General features: G+C 41.5%; 2 protein-coding genes across 4 annotated transcripts; one reads left to right on the forward strand and one right to left on the reverse strand.

Moving 5' to 3' along the window:
* Positions 1-2,053: 2,053 nt before the first annotated feature.
* Positions 2,054-11,726, reverse strand: KIN (Kin17 DNA and RNA binding protein). Of its 2 annotated transcripts, none has more exons than XM_058023610.1 (13): positions 11,562-11,726; positions 10,914-11,008; positions 10,020-10,063; positions 9,760-9,882; positions 8,540-8,721; positions 7,593-7,641; positions 7,175-7,232; positions 5,110-5,230; positions 4,578-4,628; positions 4,138-4,206; positions 3,539-3,638; positions 3,182-3,282; positions 2,054-2,321 (listed from the first exon to the last, which is right to left on the reverse strand). In XM_058023610.1, the coding sequence occupies exons 1-13, from the start codon at positions 11,673-11,675 to the stop codon at positions 2,259-2,261; spliced, it is 1,170 nt and encodes a 389-aa protein (XP_057879593.1). In that variant the 5' UTR covers positions 11,676-11,726; the 3' UTR covers positions 2,054-2,258. The 2 variants fall into 2 exon arrangements, with proteins under 2 accessions (XP_057879593.1, XP_057879592.1); XM_058023609.1 differs by having other exon boundaries at positions 5,110-5,233.
* Positions 11,727-11,807: 81 nt separating this feature from the next.
* ATP5F1C (ATP synthase F1 subunit gamma) lies at positions 11,808-19,063 on the forward strand. Of its 2 annotated transcripts, XM_058022947.1 has the most exons (10): positions 11,808-11,897; positions 13,087-13,121; positions 14,016-14,147; positions 14,486-14,690; positions 15,097-15,240; positions 15,611-15,675; positions 16,273-16,428; positions 17,424-17,520; positions 18,324-18,361; positions 18,924-19,063. In XM_058022947.1, exons 1-9 carry the CDS (start codon positions 11,854-11,856, stop codon positions 18,328-18,330), a joined length of 885 nt encoding a protein of 294 aa, XP_057878930.1. In that variant the 5' UTR covers positions 11,808-11,853; the 3' UTR covers positions 18,331-18,361; positions 18,924-19,063. The 2 variants fall into 2 exon arrangements, with proteins under 2 accessions (XP_057878930.1, XP_057878931.1); XM_058022948.1 differs by lacking the exons at positions 18,324-18,361; positions 18,924-19,063 and having other exon boundaries at positions 17,424-17,524.
* The last annotated feature ends 1,536 nt before the right edge of the window (positions 19,064-20,599 follow it).

The following is a 20,599-nucleotide window of genomic DNA, read 5'->3' on the forward strand; positions in this document are numbered from 1 at the left end:
GTAACACAAATGACCAGATTTATTTTGTATTAATATAACATTTAATATGTATTTAATACTTACACCTTTGTTTCCAGACTGCTGGAGAAAATACAAGTTCATACAATGTTGGACTGGGCAAAAAGAAGGATGTGCAGTAAGTAAAGGAAATTTAACAGAGAAGGAACATGGGTCTGGAATGGGTGTTATGAGTAGTTTTCAGTATTTAAAGATGGATTAACCAGTGATAAGGAGGGTCCTTGCAATAATTGTTGCTGCTATATTAGCCAGGAATTAGGTAGAGGAGTCTCAGGCAGCCTCCAGCCCTTTTGTAAAAATTCAACATCAGAATGGGGCTTCACACAGATATACAAATCTTTGAAAGTGGGAAACATTGACACTATATAGAAATAATCAGTATTAGAAGTTTCTCTTCCAGAGAGCTTAGCTCCCAAAAGATCTCTTACTTTTCAGGAGCATTCAGCAATGAATGAGATCAGTAGTGAAACAAGTATACCTGTGTGTGTACCAGAAGCTGGATTTAAAACTCTGCTTTTTGAACACCTTACTAAAACACATTGGCCTTATCCTTTTCATCAGCCCTAATTTAGGAAAGGAACTCAAGTAGTCTCCTTGCCCTTCCCAACTTTGGTTTCCTTCACTTGGGCACTAAAAGCTGGTACAGGATCTTTCTTGCAGCTGTGTCAGGATCAGTGAGGTTTTGAAATGTCTCTTCAAAGTTCCTCTTGAAGTGTCAGCAACTTCCTACAAATTATTTATTGCTTCTTTCAACTCACCCATCATTTCTGACCTCCACAACATCCTGCAACAGCCACTTCAGTGAGATACCCTTCTCTGGTCTTCTCCATACAATTTGTCTACATATTTACTCTAATTCATCAGGTTGCAGAATGTCATCTGTGATTATTTTCAGTGATACAGAAGCTGCTCTGTTCTGCCACTTGCCCTCATTACCCTCCACAACCCTCCTCTCTCTCACTGCCTGTTCTCTGGGAGAGGGCAGTGCTGTTAACACAGCCCAGGCTGCACAAAGAGCCTGAATTTACAGACAAGTGTTCTGTGCCTCCAGTTCTCATAAGTCTCTGTACTCTTTATGCTTGAGGAGACAGCTGATGTCCTGTGTGAGGCTGTTCCAGGCCACCTCAGACAGCAGCTGTTTCATTAAACCTCTGCAGACCCCCAGTTCTGTGCAGGTTTCCCCTGGAAACCACAAATCAACCATTTGAGGCAATGAAAGGAAATAGATTCCAGAGACACACAACCTTCAGTTGAGTTTAGTTTCCCCATGTTTTTTTTTACCCAAATAATGTGGTGCACCAGCCCAGCACTTCACTGTGCTCTTTGGTGGACTTAAATCAACAGCATTGGAAAGGTTGGTAAGAAACACACTGGCCTAAGAAAGGTTTCTGTTTATTCCTGAAGTGCCTTAGAAATTAAACATTGTACAAAATGGGACACTTTTAAAAAAATAAAATAAGTAATGCTACATCATTTAGCACAAGTAATATTACTCATGTAGCAGAGCAACAGTGGAAGAAAGGAAAAGGCTTTGGAAAACCAAAGGAGCAACCCCCAGTTCATATCTGGCCAAGCTTCACCTGGCATCCCAAAACACTCCACAAGTACCATCCATGAGCAGCTCCATATGGAGTCCCTATGAAGATAAATTCCATATCAGTATTTTCAGGAGCCCTGACAAACCTGCTGGAGGAGTAATGACTTGCATTCTGCTGTCACTGCTGTGCTGATCAAAAATAAACCAGAGCATTCTTACAGCATCCAGGAAAAAACCCCTTGCAGCACTGGAATCTTCCTGCTATCCCCTCAATCCCATGGCTTGTTCATGCACTCAGAAGTCTATTTTGACTCTAAATTGCAAAGTGTGTTGTTTAACTCCTCTGGCTCCAACACACTCTGCCTCCCTGTAGGTAATTGTCTCTTTAGGACCTGCCCACATACTCCAGTTTGCAGCTCTCTGCTACATTTTACAAAAGGAAATTGAAGGAAATATTATAACTTTGATATAAAATTAGATGAAAAATTTCCACTGATAGTATTTCCATAAACATTTTATGTAACAAAAAATCAATAGCTATCTTTAAATAAATCAAGTTTGCTGTTTTTGAATGTCTATATACATTATAAATACATACACACACAATTAAAACCCTGACATGGTAGAGTCTTGTGTCTGCCTGAAAGATGTCACAAAGAAGGTTTTGAGAACCAAAATCTTCTCTGATGTATGATTTAGCACCTCAGGCAAGTTTGGAAACATCTTCATACTGGATATCTTCAACTCTGCGCCCTTTTAAAGGTCCCTGGAGAATGACAAAAAAAAAAAAAACCAAACATCACAACATAAAATTGTTTCTTGAATTCTCAACAGGGAGATTATAGTAGGAGAAGTAAAGAGGATTTGTTCATGATACAATGTTCTTTGATTAATAATTTTCAGCCTGACCACAGAATGTGACCAGGCCTCAACACCATCCCAGAAACTCTTTCACTTTCAGTTTGCTTTTAGTGCCAAAGTTCCTCCCTCTCATCAAGGCATCTGCACAGTCTCTTCCCAAATCCTCCAGAATCCAGCCTGGGCTGAGTTTGTGCAGCCCTTCTTTGAATTGCAAGCTGTGTTTAAGAAGACTGACATTGAGCCAGTGTCATCTGTGCTTTATCAATCAGTTTAAAGATTGGTTTTGCAGAGCAGAATAAAGAAAGAGCCACACAGACATGGTGGCATGGACTGACTGTTAACCATAACTGTTAACCATAAACCAGACAACAAATGAGCACATAAAGCCCCATATCAATCTGGAAAAGGCAGGAGTAAATTCACATCCTTGCATATTTTGCATTTTTTACCTTCCCACAAAACAGTACCACAACAGCCATGTTCAAAATAAACACACAAAATATTTTCCAAATCTCTTGCAAGTTCAAAACTTGCTAAGTTCAGCACCCTAGCATCTTTTTGAAGATTCTTAGCAAACGGCAAAGAATAAGCCTGTGGCAGGTGGGAATATGTGGCTGTTGATAGGTGGGGGCTGTCCACAGAACTCTGCACACCACAAATCCCACCTGTAAGGCAGGATTAGGATAACATGGTTCTTTCTGAAAGCTCTCCATGTACAGATGGAAAACTCTCTGTAAACAAGAGCTTGCAATGTTTGGTACTTACTGAGTCAATTGTTATTGTCACTGAAAACCTCTTCTCATTGATGGACTCCAAAATGCCTTCATTTCCCCTGTAGCCACCATTTAATACCATCACTTTCTTGCCTGAAATAGAAATAGGAAAAATTACAAAACAGGGTTGCAAACTTCTGCTGGAAAGTTTTTCCCCATCTTTCTTATAAACCCCCTGTAAGTATTTGAAGGTGCTTTAAGGTCTTCACAGGCTGAAAAACCCCAACTCTCTCAGCCTGTCTTCTCAGGAGAGGTTATGGTACCTTCAAGTGGATGAATTATAGTATAAAAGAAATTAAATATAAGTTTTGCAGTGGCAGAAACTGAAAACAGAAGGAAACAGCTGTACCTGGTGCTGGTATTACAGTTTCTAGATGTGTCTGATCAAGCTTCAGCTTGTCCCCAGAGTCAATCACCTTCACAACTGCTGTGTATTTGTCAATCACTTCCTGTTTTGAAAGGCAAACAGAAATACCAAACATTTTTCTCTAAATTTACATTTCAAAGTTAACAAACTTTGGCATTGTGACTCTGCAATGCTGCATTTTCAAAACCAGGAAAATGCAAGGGCTTCAGCCTGGAGATTTTATGTGCAAATGAGATCCTGCAGCTTGAAATATCAGTGCAGAACTGACTAGTCTTGGGTTAAAATTCAACTGCACTGCTGTTGTCACATCCCATGGATACAGGGATTATTATTATGGATGTGTTAATAGGGACAAACTACACAGGACAAAACTGTGCTTAAGAAAAGATCACTGAATAGATGCCCTTAAACCAATTCAGAGGCTCACAGCCTGTCCAGAATAAGTCCCAATACAGGTGAGGTCACATTTCAGTCCTCAACAGTGTTGTCTTAAGGCTGAACAATCAGCACAAAGAAACAAATCTCCCTAAATTATCTAATTCCAGAAAATCCAAACCAGTGTTCCCCATAGCCCACCTTACCTTAACAACTGCCTTCTTCTTGTGGTATTTCTCTCCAAGCTTTTTTGTTACAATTTTTACAATAATTTCCTGGGAGATTTGAAAGGAGAGAAAAAATAAAGTGCCAAAACATGCAAACAATTCTACAATCTAAATTAATAGTACAGGACAGTGCAGGAAGTAACACTAGTAAAGATGTGGCTTTCAGGAATTTGTGTATATTGTCAAATTACTGGCTCAAAGTAGCATCCCTCAAGACTTTCTTGGGTTTCTTTGACACATACAGTTATACTTGAATTCACAATCTAATGTGACAGACCTCAATGGGTCAAGAGCAGGAAAGGGAAAATAAGTGTGAATTTAGTTTGCAATCTGCTTTTGGATCTTTACACTAATAAAAATGGCTTTAGAAATGCAGAATTGCCTTGATTTGGTATAACAATAATTTTAAAGTCACTTACAGGCTGTAACCAGTAGTCTCTTCGAGATGTTCTTTTCTTCTCCTCTTCAAGCTAAAGAACAACAAATAATCACCATTTACTTCTTCCTTCCACTGCTTTCCCATGCCTTTGATCAGCTCTGAACCAATTCTCCAGCCCCATGTCATGTGGGGAACAAAAACAATCCCCAAACCCTAAATTAGGGTAAGTCAGTATAGTCTTGCCTCATAAATCCATTGGATGAATCCAGGAACTCATGACAAAATGATGGTGATTTGTATTTTGTTTTTTTGCAAGTGTTTCTAGGTATTTTCTTCTCTTGCAAAATCTGTATTCCTTTACTTCCCAACACCTCAGTCATCTGGGGAATAGGCAGAGTTGAGCAGCCAGTTTTATGAAGAAATGAAACCAGTTTTATGGGGAAATGAAATTATTTTGCCTGGTAAGATGTGAAAGTTGGAATTCCATGTGAACTGAAGGTCTGAGGTCACTTCAAAGGTGAAGTGGACATTGTCACAGGGGCACACAGAAACAGATCCTGCATGATTATTACCTCCATGATCTCATCCAGTGCAGATTTCTTCTTTTTCTCTTTGGACTGACCAGAGCTATGAGCTACTTCTTTTCTTTTAACTGCCCCCTCCACCATCTTCAGTGCATTCTGTCCAAGGACACTGCTGGAAAAGTAAGATGGTGTTTTCACAGCAGACCTAACATTTTTTCCCCTCTCCCAAGATGCATTTGAAGAGCTGGTTGTGCTGCTCTGCTTGATTTCAGTTGTCCCAGTCCCCTTGCAGACCCTACACAGCTCCTCCTCTAGAACTGATCTCCTTGGGGTGCAAACCCCATGTCCACTGAGGGTCACTGCTGGCAGTGCAGCAGAATGGACACAGCCCCATGACCAGGTCACCACTGCACAAACAAAAAGTTGATCAAGGTCTTGAGTTCAGCAAAGAAGACAAAAGCTGGTCTGCAAGTAAGGTTTTCAAATTTGAAAGCACAAACTTTAGAGAAGCCATCTGGACAGAGGAACTCTCAGACAGGGCAGATATCTAGAACTCCTTCCAGACAGAGATATTGAGCTTATCTGGCAATGGGAGAAAACACCCTGGAATCTGTAGAAAAGAGCTCCACACTCAGCAAACAAATGTCACCTTCATAACCATATTCAAAACAGGCAAACAGCCTAACTGTGGAAAATAAAGAGCAATTAGCAGAAAAAGTTACATCTCAGGGATCAGGGAACATCTAGGTAAAGTGAGAACTGCCCATGGGCAGCTTCAGTTCAGCCATTTTTATAACAGGCATTTGAACACAGTAAAAAAATTTAGATATTGTGTCAACTCAAAAGATGAAGGCAGCTGCTCTGAGGTGAACAGTGATGCAATAATTAATATGGCCTTAGGACAAACTGCATGCTCTGCCTGTGGTGAGGATGTTGGATATACACCCACAGGGAAGATACCCCACAGGAATGAAGAGACAGGAATTGCAGTACAAGTAACTTTAAGAGAAGAACTATATTTCAGAGAAAATCTGAATAATCAAAATTGCACATTAAAAAACAAATCAAATAGCAAGTACTTAAAAAAATCTCATAAAGGGCAATATACAATTAAAACATAACTGCAGTGTTCATATTTAAGAAGATAAACATATCTAGCTGTGAACTTACTACCATTTCAAAGTTTACAGATAAGTATTTTGTATATGCTGTGAAGAAATTAGACTACTTGATATATGATTTCACATTTGGCCAAATTTTAGCAAGGACCTGCAGTATTCCTCACTGAAACTATTCAAGTGAGAGTCTGGATTAAGTTTCAGAACCATCTTAAGCACAACTCAATGCTTAGGGATAATTTACAAGTTTTCCTTAAAGCCTGCAATCTGTCTCTATTATTGCAAAGAGCTGCTTTACTGTCTCATTTTCTGCCTGGCATATATCCCATCAGATACCTTATCTAAGAGCTGAGTGAGATGAGGGAAAAGCTTTCTTTTTACCTGGAATACATTTAATTACAATATTGCCTTACATGAGAAGATGTACTGCTCATCAAACAGTTCCCCAGGCTGCTGTAAGTCAGTATTATTTGCATTATTGATCCCTTTTGTCCTGCATTGCTTGTGGTTACACAGTGACAATTAAATTCCAGAGCTCTGGGAAGATTTATTTCAGGCAGATTTAGCTGCTTAAACGATGACCAAAGAAAGCATTGTCTCCAATTAGACAAGGCAATGAAACCTTTTAGGAACCAAAATTAACCAGTCAGGAATATCCATTCATAGAAGGCAGCTGGGGCTGGATGGCATCACTGCAAATGCTTTGGCTGGATCCCTTTCCCACCCTCCATGGAGGAAGCTGTAACTAACTACTGTTTTATGGACATCTGAATTCAACAAGGCTCCTCACAGCTCCCATTTAAGATACACCCACTCATCATTTCAAATACAAAACCAACCATGAAGTCATTTAGTCACCCTTGTGAATACCAACAGAGGATGAGAGATTAGACTCCAAATATTTCAGGACAAGACAAACCTTCCTGTTCACACAAATATCACTGTCATAGGAGTTCTTTGTATCAATAAAGGTTGGCCTTAAATTCTTTTCTCACCTTGTTTTAGAAGATGCTGCGACTGAAGTACTTGCTCCTTTGTTTAAATTAAATGTAACTAAAAAATAAAGAGACGTTACTCTGTTTCTATCTTTACAAATAACTGCATTGAAGGATGTTAACAATTTTTAAAATCTGCAAATAGAAAAGAAGCACAAATTTGAAAATATTTACTAATCTATATTTTGGTTTAGCTTTTAAAGTAAATTAAATTTTGTAATACAGAATACTCTGTATTTCCATTTTCTAGTGCTTTTTATAACTGATCTCAAAGCATTTTATGAAGAACCAAACAGGCTTCAATGCTCATTTCATTTGAATCAGTTCCAAAATCTCACATAATTTTCTCATTTTCACTGATTTCACAGAATCAGCTCCAGTAGGTTCCAGAAAATTACATCCATCAAAATCTAGTTACCTTTTTCTTCTTCGTTTTCTCTGTTCAGTTCAGTATAGACTGGCATTTCCTGCCAAAAAACACAAAGCACATTTAAAGAATCAAACAGAAAACTGAGTCAAGATATCATAATCATTGATTAGCTCAGTATTACAGACAGTAACTATAATATTCAAGCTGGTTTGATTTATAAAAGATCAAACTTGAAAATATCATCTCATTACAGGCTCCTGTGCAAAACTCTCCAGTTAACAGAGATGCTGCCTAAACTTGCTCAATTCCAGCATAAAAGGCAAGTGGCCTTGCTGCAGCAGTTTTCTATCCTGAACCAGCATGATGTGACTGGTTTCTGGACAGACTGCTAACTCAAAGAAGGAAATTCTGGTATCTTTCCAATTTTTAAGCACCAAAGGCTCAGGCCATTTAAATTTCAATTAGTTTTAAATTAAGAAGCAGGTAATTGTTTACAACAGGATTTAAATGTACCCATCAATACCCAGGATCAAATGGGAGATTTTAGCTCCAGGCAACATGTATGGGGGTCATGGCATGATGCCAAGTAAACAGATCCCAAATAACCACACCAGCACCACCAAAACAGAACTTTTCACTTTGTGAACTTGATTATGCCAGAGCCCCCTGGTTATTTATCTCAGCCTTCTCCATGCACCAGGTACTTGTTATCTGCAGCCCTATTAGTTGTGAAATTCCATAAATGAAGACATGATGCAGCTTAATGGATTGTTTGCTGCCCCTTCCTAAATTCAAGAGTGATTTTTAAATCACTAATCACTGGAAGAGCAGTAATTATTACTTCCTTATTACTACTGCAAGCTAGGTACAATGTAACTCCAAGTTAGGAAGCAAAGGAAATACCAGTCAAGGATTCCAGCAGCATCAAATTCCCCACTGACTTAACCACAAGGAGCTTTGAGCTGAAGGTTCACACACAGTGCAATTTTTCTCACCAGTTCTTTCCCCTCCAAACCTCTTCTAACTTGCTGCTCAATGAATTTGGCAGTTTTTTCCTCATCATCAAGGTCCTGTTTCTTTTTCCTCTCTTGCTCTTGCTGCCTGCGAATGGTCTCTGGGTCCCTGTCGATGTACTGAATGTACCAGCCCTTAGGGGTCTCATCAACCTTGCAAAGACCTAAAAAGTCAAGGCAAAACAAAGTCAGATTAGTGTTAACAATATCAAGATCATTTTCAGTCCAAGTTTGTGGGAATCCTTAAAATCAGAGGGTTTTGGGAAAGCTGCAAAAGGCAGGCCTTGGGAACAGCAGAACTGCAATTAGAGCTAAGCAGTAGCCATAAGATTTGTCAGCAGAAAAGTGATATGAGATGTAGAAAGTAAGGAGAAATAAAACTGTGTAATTTGTTCGCTGTAGCAATGTAGATACTTCACCAGAGACAACACACTCCTTACTGGGCTACTCAAACTGACTTTGAATTATCTGTACCATGTGTTTCTGCCCTCAGATATGTTTGGACACATTCCAGCGTACATCACAAAGTGCATGAAGTGTTTTACAACCCTTTCCTTATTGAAGAAAATGTTTCCTTCCCACTGTTTTAACAAGGAAGAAGACAGAAACCTAACATGTATAAATGACACACACTCACAGTGTCATACTAAAGGAAATATTGCAGCACTGTGCTATTGTTACTGAGCCTGGCTAGAGTGACTTTCCAAACACTCTGTAACTGCTGGATGTATCCTGCAGAACAGAGCCAAAGTAAACTTTCTGTCACACCACAGTGCCATTTAATCTCTCTTCCTCCCACCAAACACAGAACTGCAGATCTCCAGCTTTAACCCTTCCACTAGGCCAGGAATGAAAATAACTGCTTGCCTCTTGTCAGATGTGGAAAGAATCTGTAATTTTTAAATAACAACTGTTAGAAGCTGATTTAGAATTTAGCAATGTATCCAGTAAATCCAGACCAGCAGATGGAACAAGGAAAGGCTCACAACTGATGTACTTATCCCAGACTTCTGACATTTTCCACAAGCAAACTCCTAATGGTTAGCACAGAAATATGTCTGGAAATCTTTTCATGTTATATACAGGAGGGGAGGGGAGGGGAAGAAAGAAAAAGAATTAGCATAAATATTTACTGATCAATTATCAGGAATTTAATTACCAAATAATTTTAAGACTTCCCAACCCTGAGCAGGTGCACTCACCTTCTCTCCCCAGCCATTTTGTAAAATCAGTCAGTGTCTCCCACTGTGTGGCATTCATGTGGATGTGCTCTCGATGGCTGATGTATTCATTGTACACAATATTATTGTGCACTCTCTTTGTTCCTAAAGCAAAGAATTATTATTATTATTATTATTATTATTATTATTATTATTATTATTATTATTATTATTATTATGTGGCTTGCACTGAACCAACAAGACACTAAAACAAACAAACAAACAAACAGGAAAATATTTACCAAATCTCCTCCTGAGCAATTCTAGGAAATCATTTCGGAATTCCCTTAGGAAATAAAAAAAAAGGCATTTTTAGTAAAACTTTAACAACTAAGAAGCAATTTTCTGTTGTCATTAACAAATAAACATCTGGAGTATAAATCTGATTATTCTTTTGAGCTGAGCATGACGATATTCAGACACATTTCCCTTTTTCAGTAGACCAGGTTTAAATACAGGATGAAGCACAACATGATACATGCACACACCTTAAATATCCAAGAGAGTAACAGCCTCTCAGAGGGATAAAATGGAGCAGAGGAATCTCAACACTTCCCACTAATTGCTGGCATTTGGTTACCAGGTGTCTTCCCAGGCCGACTGACACAGAGCACAGGGCAGGACAAAGGGCAGAGGAGTGGATGGGGCATATGGATCACTCATCTCCCTGCTAATTCCAGGGCTGCAGCATAAAGCCTCACTTCAAACTCGTGCTGAGGACAGCTCCAGTCATCCCAGCTGTCATGCAGGTCAGCTGGACAAAGGCCTGCGAGAAGCTGGGGGATGTCAGTCCCTCCCCTGACTTGTTCTCTCTCTGTTATGGTTCTTTTAGCTCATGTGTGTGTGGCAGTCACTCAGTGGGGACAGAAAGGTGATGTATTTGTAACACAGAGCAACTTTAAACAGGATTAAAACACGAGACAAAACTGTCAATTTTTACTAAAATCATGCTTCTTGAAATCTCCTACCTAAAGTTTAAAGGTGGCAATGCCTAAATTTTCAATTACAAGAAAAGGTGACACTAACATGTATCACAACCAAGTGTCTTCAATAGGATGTTATTGGGCCTTAGGGGTGTGGCTGTGCAGACCTGAAATGGGGATAAAGATCTGGGTAAGAATACACAGAAAACTTACTCAGAGAAATAATCCATGAATTGCTGAGGATTTTCAGAAGCCAGCAGCAACTGCCTCTGGTGGGACTCAGACATGCAGTGACACTTGAAGCCATTCTATAAAGCAGAAATAAATACTTGGCTTGTCTTTGTCTCAACTTGCAACACTCATAGAATGAAGAGAGTACTAAAATCCTACAAGTAAACTCCTACAGGTGTGATTGCAGCTCCCACTTTGTTCCCTTCAATAATACTGGGAAAGAAATTGGTGGGACAAGGGACAATGACTTTAAACTGATAGAGAGCAGAGTTAGATAAGATATTGGGAAGAAATAATTCTCTGTGAGGGTGGGGAGGCCCTGAGGCTTCTCAGGTTGCCCAGAGAAGCTGTGGCTGTCCCTGGATCCCTGGCAGTGTCCAAGGCCAGGCTGGACAGGCTTGGAGCACCCTGGGGCAGTGGAAGGTGTCCCCGCCCATGGCAGAGGTTGGAAGCAGATGATCTTTAAGGTCCTCCCAACCCAAACCATCCTGTGATCCCATGAGATCGCAGCTGTCACACGAGCTGGCCCGAACCAAGGGGCCCTGACCCTGGGAGAACCGGGACTGGGCGTCCTCAGACGGAGACCGGAGCCGCCCGCAGGACCGGGGACCCCAGCGCGCCCCCATTTACCTCATCGCGGCACTGCTTCTGGCACATCTGGCAGTACCAGCGCAGCTTCTGCAGCCCCTTGGACTTGATGCGGTTGGCGATGGCCTTGGGGCTGAGGAAATCCGACTTGCCCATGATGCCGGTCCCGTCCCGATCCCGATCCTGCTCCCGACCCGGCGCCGCTCCCGGTCCGGATCCCGATCCCGCCCCCTCCGGAAATGGCGGCGGCGCCCTGGAAGCGGATCCCGGCGGGGCGGCGCAGGCGCGGTGCGGGCGCGCTGACCTTCAGCGGGGCTGTGGTGGAGGCGCCGCCATGTTCGCCCGGGGCGCCGCGGTCGTGCTGGTCCAGCCGCAATGGTACCGCCACGGGCTGGGACGGGCGCTGTGGGCACGGGGGAGCGCGTCCCGATGGCCGGGGTGGCCCTGCGGGGTGAGGGGGGGATGGCTTCCCTCGGCCGTGCGGCGCCTGCGGGCGGCGGAGTCGCGGTTGCGGGCGGCCCGTGAGGGGCTGCGGGCTCTGAGGGGTGGTGGCGGAGCCGGGACCGGGAGATGAGGGCAGCGGGGACCCGCAGGGATGGAGGGTCCGTCCTTGGTGGGGGTGGGTGAATGGGACAGGCAAGGGTTAAAGGACAGATTTGGCAGGAGACCCTGCTCTGGCCAGGAAATGGTGCGGCTTCCTATGCTTCATTTTAATAGAATTTAGAAACGAATTGCACTGCACGAAGCTTTGTTTAAAATTATTTTTTTTTTTATTTCTAATTTGCCCTTCTAATGCCCTCGTTTGCCCCGTGTCATTAACCAAGGCGGTGGGTAACGCGTTAAACCTTTCTGTGTCCTGGGCCAGTTCTGGCCCCTCAGTTCAGGGAGGACATTGAGGTGCTGGAGCGAGTCCGGAGAAGGGCAGTGGGGTTGGAGAAGGGGCTGGAGAAGGGCAGTGAGACTGGGGAAAGGGCTGGAGAAGGGGGCGGTGGGATTGGGGAAGGATCCGGAGAAGGGCAGTGGGATTGGGGAAGGGGCCAAGGTCCCCCAGAGCAGCTGGGGGAGCTCAGCCTGAAGAAAAGGAGGCTCGGCGTGACCTTATCACTCTACTGCTCTCTGACAGCAAAGTGCAGTCAGGTGGGAGTTGGCCTCTTCTGCCAGGCAGCCAGCAGCAGGACACAAGATCATAGGTTTAGGTTGTACATTAGGAGCAATTTTTTCACAGAAAGTGTAATTAGGCGTTGGAATGGGCTGCCCAGGGAGGTTGAGGAGTCACCGTCTCTGGAGGTGTCTGCAGGAAGACTGGATGTGGCACTCGGTGGTTTAGTTGATAAGGGGTTGTTTGGTCATAGGTTGGACTTGATGATCTCAGAGGTCTTTTCCAACCTCATTGATTCTGTGAAATTATACAGGTAGGGAAGGATGAAGGTGTGCATACAAGCCACAGGTCAGAGTGGCTGCAGCAAATCTTTGAATTTCCATCACTCTGAAAGGGACTTGCCCTTGGGAGGTGTTGGTTTGTGGAGAGCTAGTGAATTATCCTAATTTCTCCTGCATTCCTTTGCAGGGGCCAAGTCAGGAATATGGCAACGCTAAAAGACAGTAAGTAAAGGTTCTGTCTGCTCTTGAGAGGGGAAAATGTTCCAGGAAAACCACATGTTAAAATATAATTCTCTTTATCCTCTGTTGGGTAAAATGATTGTGATACATAATGATATACAGGCCTGCAGTGCTAATTACATTAAACAAGTGTCCTTCAGAAGAGGTTTTAGCAGTAATTTAGATGTCTTTTTATAGTTTTACTCAAATAGATTTTAAAAAATATTTTTATCATATGTGCTAAACCAGATTTCTGCTTACCTCTAAGAGTTACCTTAGTTTCTCTTTTGTTTCTTTCCTTGTGCTTTTATGAAGCATTTGGGGGGAAAAGGGATTGACTGAATGGTTTTAGTGTGAGAATGCTTCCTTAAGCCATCACTCATAGTTCTTAAACAGGGATATTGCCTTGGAATTGTGCTTGACAATGGGATACCTGCTTTGGTTTCTTTTTCCATCAGTGTTTTTATAAATGTCATTTTACCACAGTCTAAACAGAGAAAGGAAATTTATTCTGTCTTCATACTGTGGGGACTTCTTGTTTATTTTCTCTGCTTGTCATCTGTGAAAGAAGACATTATACCTCAAATAATTTATTTGTGAAACAGGTAGATTTGGAAGTAAAGAGAATGGCAAATAGACTTCATGGTGGGATAAATATTAAATGAATGTCATGTCTGAAAAAAATAATGTCTGTATTGTAAAGATGAACTTGTGTCAGCTATGTTCTTACATCAACGTCTCTTATGAGATTTATTTGTGTGCTGTTTGTTTATTTATTTCTTCTTCTTTGAGGAACGTGGCAAAATCTTTTTGGATGGCTCTTGCTGGCATTTTGTTGTTTGGGTTTGAGTTGTTATGCCCAGTACAGTCTCTGACCTTGAACCCTTAACCCTGCAGTCACCCGGCGTTTGAAGTCCATCAAGAACATCCAGAAGATCACCAAGTCCATGAAGATGGTGTCTGCAGCCAAATATGCAAGAGCTGAGAGGGAGCTGAAGCCTGCAAGGGTCTATGGAACAGGAGCTCTGTGTGAGAGAAACATCTGGCACTTCATGATGGGGGAGCAGAGGAGGAGGTTATCATACTGGTGATAAAATGCCAAGGCTTTTTAACCTCCCAGTAGTCTGTTTGCACAGTGAACTTCACTGATGTGATCAGAGCTGTGACTGCCTTTGAAATGTTTCTTGCTCACATCTGGTCTGACCATGTGCAAGCTTGGAACAATTGCAAAGGAAATGAAATTAATCTAGCTGAGATCTGGAGCCTCTTTGGTATTGGTTTTAGTTAGAATAATTCAGAGCATTTTTTATTACTTACTTTCTTTTTTTTGCCACCCTTGAAAAATGTAATTTTATTTTTTTTTTCAGCTCTTTATGAGAAAGCAGAAATAAAGGCACCTGAGGACAAGAAGAAGCATCTCCTCATTGGTGTGTCCTCTGACCGAGGCCTGTGTGGTGCTATCCACACATCCATTGCTAAAACCCTGAAGAATGAGATTACCAACCTCTCAAATGCAGGGAAAGAGGTTATGGTAGTTGGAGTAGGTGACAAGATCAGAGGCCTGCTTCAAAGGTAAAAAGGATGGGGCCCAAAAGTGCAGTTTGGAGTTTTCTTTTCTGTGGTAGAAATTTCAAGACTGGCAGGAAATTGCATTTAAGGGAACTGTGTTAAATTCAAATTCCTGCAAAAAAAATCTGCAAATACCCAGAAGGTGGTTTTGATACACAATTTGGGAAACTGTTACACAGCACTGTTATATTCTTGAAATAAAAGTCTGAAAGCTGGCAACTGGTGCTGTTACATGTGTGTATTGTGAAGCTGTGGTAATTTACCTAAAGGCAAAGTTTCTTTCTGACTCTAATTCAGTAAATTGTTTCATTCTAAACACTCCTAAGTTACAGTTACTTCTAGTAAGTCTTGCTGCTCTTGTAGTTTAGAGCCTCCACTTGGCTCTAACACAGGTTTGTTGTTGCTGCAGGACACATGGCAACTATTTCCTGCTGACATTCAAAGAGGTGGGACGGAGACCTCCCAGCTTTGGGGACGCTTCAGCCATTGCTCTGGAGCTGTTAAACTCTGGGTACGAGTTTGATGAAGGCTCTGTCATCTACAATCGCTTCAGGTAAGGTGGAACTGAAACTTCACTGGGAAAATACCTGGCAGAATGCCTCAGAGAATATATTGGCCCAATGAAGTTGTATGAAAACTGACTGTGATTTGGCATATTCACTTTACTTCTTGATTTTGTTGTTTGTCAAGAACTGGGCTGTTTTTTCTGTGTTTGGAACTCCCTTTTAACTTGTGTATAGCTGTTATATTTACAGTCAACACATTATTATATCCACTTGGTATCCAAGATCTTTTCACCAGGGTTATCACAAAACTTTGTGGCATTGGAAAGCCAGAATTTGTCTATTCTAATTTGATTTGAACCATTCAGTTTAGAGTCAGTTCAGCTGAACTGAAGAGCCTGTTTTGCTCTTTTTATGCAGGTCTGTCATCTCTTACAAGACTGATGAAAAACCAATCTTCTCCTTTGAAACTGTGGCTGGCTCTGGTAAGTAGGGAGCTAGAAACCACCAGTTACATGCAGTGATAAATCACAAGAAAAGTACTCTGAAAATGGGGATATGATATTAAAGCATCTTATTATGGTGCTTGTATCATAGTTTAATAGATGGTTTTGTCTTGGTCTAAATCAGTCCAAGGCTGGCTCACAAAGGTGCTGTGGGGCAAGGAGGTTAAAAGGAAAGGTGATACTAATTCTGGTTGGAGATTCTGTCTCAAGCAAGATTTGTGCATATGTAAATTCTGTCAGTTCCAAAATTTTCAGCACTGAATAGTCTGAGTAGTGAGTGACTTTTCACTGCTCACTAAAAATACCCCCAAATGCAGCATTGTGTGGGAAGGTTAAACATAATATGGCAATAATGTATTTTGCTTTGGTCTGACTTTCTAATATTGAATTGAAATCACTAAAAGAATTATAACTAGCATAGAGATTCTGAAGGTACACATAATATGTTCAGAAAATCCCTCTGTGCTGCCTTAAGTACTGAAAGAGCCCAGCCAAGGAAACTTCTCCGTGTCATTGCATTTTGCTGGAAGCAGTAAATCCTGGCTGTGTGTAAGCCTGCTGCTGCATGTTTTGCAGAAAGCCTGAGTATCTATGATGACATTGATGCTGATGTGCTGAGGAACTACCAGGAGTTCACGCTAGCAAACATTCTGTACTACTCCCTGAAGGAATCCACCACCAGCGAGCAGAGCGCCAGGATGACTGCCATGGACAACGCCAGCAAGAATGCCTGTAAGCTCCTCCCTGGTTCTCCAGGACTTCAGTTGTTCAGCAGGAAAGTGCTGACCCCCCTTTGTGTGATACTTCACTTCAAAAATCAGCTGTTTCCTATCTTAACTCCATTTTGAGTTGTTTTTTTGAGCCAGTTCAACAGATTTTGTTTCAAACTGTATTTAGTCCCTGGAGAGAGGGATTGCTGCCAAGAAACAGGCCTGGGACTGGAAATGCAATAACAGATTATTTTAAAAGGCATATGAAATACTAAACTAATCTTGTAATGGCTAAATATTCTCTGTGCTCCTTTCATGTGGCTGCTCTGAGGATTTCCTGAATTTTTATAAATCTGTACTTACTCGTTCAGCAAATATAATTAGTGCAGTGCAATTTAAAGGTGGGAAAACAAACAATAGTTAAAAAAATCATCTGTCATGGAGCAAGTAGAGAATATGTAGATATGCTTTGGCAGGATACTGGTGATTGTGTGAAGCTGATGTGATGTGCAGTTGGGCTGCCTGCAGTGGTAGGCATGGCTCTGATGACTGACTTGAGAGAAAGAGGTGATACTGCTGTGCTTAGAAATAATTGAGAAGAAATATTGAGAAAAATCTGTCTCCATTTGCCACAACTTGAAGGAAAGAATAATGCAGTTAATTGACAGTGAAATCTAATTTCAAAACAAATGATGCCTGCTTGTCTTGGGTTACAATAAGCTGTGTCATGCCTGGTATTTACACGTCTGCCAGCTGTTCTGTTTAAGTGACAAGCTGAATTCTCAGATTGTTTACTGGTGATATTACCTGTAGGGAAAAAATGTCAGGAGCACTCTGGTATTTGGCACTATTTGACACTTGCAAATGCCAAGAGGCACTAAGCCTTGTATTGCTACTTGGTATTGCAGTAGTTCACAAGCCTCTTGGATATTGTGCCCATCCAGCCTCTCTGTATGTGCATTTATAGACATTTCTACACTGATTTTGTGTTTGAACTCCAACCTTGCCTTGTTGCAGCTGAGATGATTGACAAGCTGACCTTGACCTTCAACCGCACCCGTCAGGCCGTCATCACCAAGGAGCTCATTGAGATCATCTCTGGTGCTGCTGCTCTGTGAGTATTTGTGGGAAGGTGCCCTCAGAGCTCTTGCACTCATGTGCTGCTTGTGTGCCAGGGGAACAGGCAGATTTTGGGATTCCCTAAAACCTGGCATGGCTCCCAAGCTTTTCAGCTTGTGCAGTTCTACTAACCAGAGAGAAGTTTGGCAGTTTTTTCTGATCAAATGCAGTTTAAAAGCTGGTGAAATAGATCTTCAGCCTCACCATGCATCCTTGCTGGAGAGGTGAGGGTTTTCCTCCTGGCCTTTGGTGGATTTACCTTCTCCTCCCTTTTACCTGGACATTTCCTACTTTGCCTGGTCAAATAGCCCAGTAGTGTTGAGTGAGGGAGAGCAAATGGTGTGACTGAAATGCTTTTGGATAAATCAGGTGTTCAGAAGCTGAGAGTTTGGGGCTGGGTTTGCAAGGAGGGAATTTCCACAATATTTTATATTTTCATATGGAATATGTATTTTACTTGAAGTTGAGCATTTTGCTTGTCTGCCTGAGGATGAGGTTTTGTGCAGGTGTGTGTGCTGCAGGTTACAAATGTGTGGGCTTAGACCACAATTTGTAACTGCATGTAGCTCATGTGTATTACTGTAACAGTTCAAAATTTCTGCTCTTTATGGAAATCCATGTGTTCATATCCTGTGTATTGACAGAATGCCTGGAATCTGTACTTTGTATGATTTTGGTGCTGTATTGTGCTCCTCACAATACATTTGTGGTCATAAATCCATGCAGAGTTTTGCCTGAATTTGCATGAGTTGCTTCCTAACCTGCTTGTTTTGTTTTCTCCCATAATACCATAACCAGGGATTAATCGGAAAAAGCGCTTCAGCCAAAGCCACGAGGTAAAGTTGTGTCACAGAAACTGGATTGTGTTTGAAATTAATGAACACAGAAAATATGAAATCAGATCAGGAAGTCAGAATTAAATGGTCTTGGTCAGACAGAAACTTTTCTTCCTGAACAGCTGTGAAAATGGACATTTTTAGTTTGAATTTGTCCAAAGAGTTCTTAATTTTCACTAATTTTAAGGAAACTATGTCCATGGGAGCATAATCCCATATGAATTATAATTTTCTGTGGGGTTTATTTTGTTCTCTATTATTGGATATTAATTTGCAATTACTGTTTGAATTTTTGCATAGTGGCCTGACTTAATGCAATTGCTTAAAAATGTCTGTATATAAAGACATACTTAAAGAGGTTTCTGTACTAACATGAGCATATTCAAAATCTAAAATGTAAAGAAAATTTTGAAATTTAAAATATAAGAAAAAAATAGATTTGATGAATAGTTGGGGGGTGGTAAGGAATATTTGTGAAGTATTCAAATTGGGGAAGATAGGAGTTTAAAATAAATACATAAATAGATGAAAAGGTTTTAATTTGTTTCAATCTTCCTTACAGGTGAAGAGGAGCTCTTCTGAGCATATGTGGTTTAGCCTGCCTGTGTCTGTGTTGACAAGACTGCTCTGTTATCTTGTGAAGAAGTGGAAAAGCCCCAGAAATCTGTAAATTCTTAAAATAAACCACCTCCATGAAAGAGATTCTTTTGCTTGTCTGTGGAGCAAATGCTCTTGGAGTCTAAATATCTGGGTTGGGCTTGGGTGTGCTTTGAAACTTTATTTTTTAAGTCTGTGCTCTACACTTTTAATTTATTTGCCACATGAAACATTTAAGTGGATGTTTCTTTTGAAGAGTGGAAGAGATTTTCTGACTTCACCCTGCTTTGGAAGATGAAGTGACCTATTTTGGGAGGTACATTGCATTGTGGGCTGCAGGAGGAGACTGGAATAACCTCTGCATCACACAGCTGGAACACTGATCTCTTCTTTTCATTTTGTATTGCTACTGTTTGCAGATGTTGAATTTTTAACATTAACTGATGTGATTATGTGAGTCACTGCAGAGGTTGTTCAGAATGCACAGTTTAAAGCATGGTCAGTGTGTGCAGAGAAATGTAAATGTCAGAGGGCTGGGGCACCTCTGCTTGGAGACACCCTGAGAGCTGGAGAAGAGAAGGTCCCAGGGAGACCTTTCAGCATCTGAAGGGGATCCAGGGGAGCTGGGGAGGGACTCTGGATCAGGGCATGGAACAGGACAAGGGGCAATGGATTTAAACTGATGGAGGGCAGGGATAGACTGGATATTGGGAGTAAATTCTTTACTGTGAGAGGGTGAGGCCCTGGCACAGGTGCCCAGAGCCTCACTCTGGTGGATGTTAACTAAATCCACAACTTTGGTGGATGTTAACTAAACCAGGAGCTTCAGGACTCGGTTCAGAGTCCAGGTCATCTTCAGGCTGCAGATGGGAGATGTGAATGTGACAGACTACTGATAAAGCAAAATGCTAATTGATGAACTAATTAGGTTTTCATACTAGAGTTCTGCTACTTACAGTTCTGTCCTCCATGCTCTGATTAGTTACATGCAGCTTCTTAGTTTAGCTCTTGTGTATCTCCACAGCCACCACTGTAAGAGCTGTGCTGCTCCTCCTTGCACCTCCTACATTTTCTTTCTGGATCCTTTTTGCCACCAGAGTTCCCTCCTTTTCCTACTTTTTTTTTTTTTCCCCAATTAAACAACTCACTCAGAAACATTTTTTCCTCATTGCTGCCAGTTTGGTGTTCCATCCAGCTGGAAAGAAAAAAAAAAAGAGGAAAATAACCTTCCTGGGCAGCCTGTTCCAGTGCTCTGCCACCCTCTGTGTAAGGAAGTTCTTCCTCTTGATGAGGTGAAACTCCTTGTGATGTGGTTTTGTTTACAGCCATTGCTCCTCATCCTGTCACTACACATCAGTTAGAATTCTGAGTCTGGCACCATCCTCTTGACAGCTGTCTCTGAGATATTTCTTGAGAGATATTAATTAGATTAATAGATTAAGAGATATTAATTCAATAGGTTAATTGCGATATTTCTTTAGAGATACTGAGATTATTTCTAGAGGTCATAGAATCACGGGATGGTTTGGGTTAAAGGGGACATTAAAGATGATCTTGTAGCACCCGCTGCGATGGGCAGGGACCCCGTTATCCTAACTTTGAATGCTGCCACGACTGGGACAATCCCCCTGGGCACCCTGT

The sequence above is a fragment of the Melospiza georgiana genome, chromosome 4 (genome assembly GCF_028018845.1).
Source record: "Melospiza georgiana isolate bMelGeo1 chromosome 4, bMelGeo1.pri, whole genome shotgun sequence".
Classification (NCBI taxonomy): domain Eukaryota; kingdom Metazoa; phylum Chordata; class Aves; order Passeriformes; family Passerellidae; genus Melospiza; species Melospiza georgiana.

Coding starts and splice junctions, on each gene's coding strand:
- KIN (XM_058023609.1), bottom strand. CDS start 11,675: ATGGGCAAGTCGGATTTCCTCAGCCCCAAGGCCATCGCCAACCGCATC. Junction 9,883..10,019: donor ATTGCTCAGGAGGAGATTTG/GTAAATATTTTC, acceptor TCTTTGCTTTAG/GAACAAAGAGAGTGCACAAT. Junction 3,283..3,538: donor AACTGTAATACCAGCACCAG/GTACAGCTGTTT, acceptor TTTCTATTTCAG/GCAAGAAAGTGATGGTATTA.
- ATP5F1C (XM_058022947.1), top strand. CDS start 11,854: ATGTTCGCCCGGGGCGCCGCGGTCGTGCTGGTCCAGCCGCAATG. Junction 13,122..14,015: donor TATGGCAACGCTAAAAGACA/GTAAGTAAAGGT, acceptor TTAACCCTGCAG/TCACCCGGCGTTTGAAGTCC. Junction 15,241..15,610: donor GTCATCTACAATCGCTTCAG/GTAAGGTGGAAC, acceptor CTTTTTATGCAG/GTCTGTCATCTCTTACAAGA.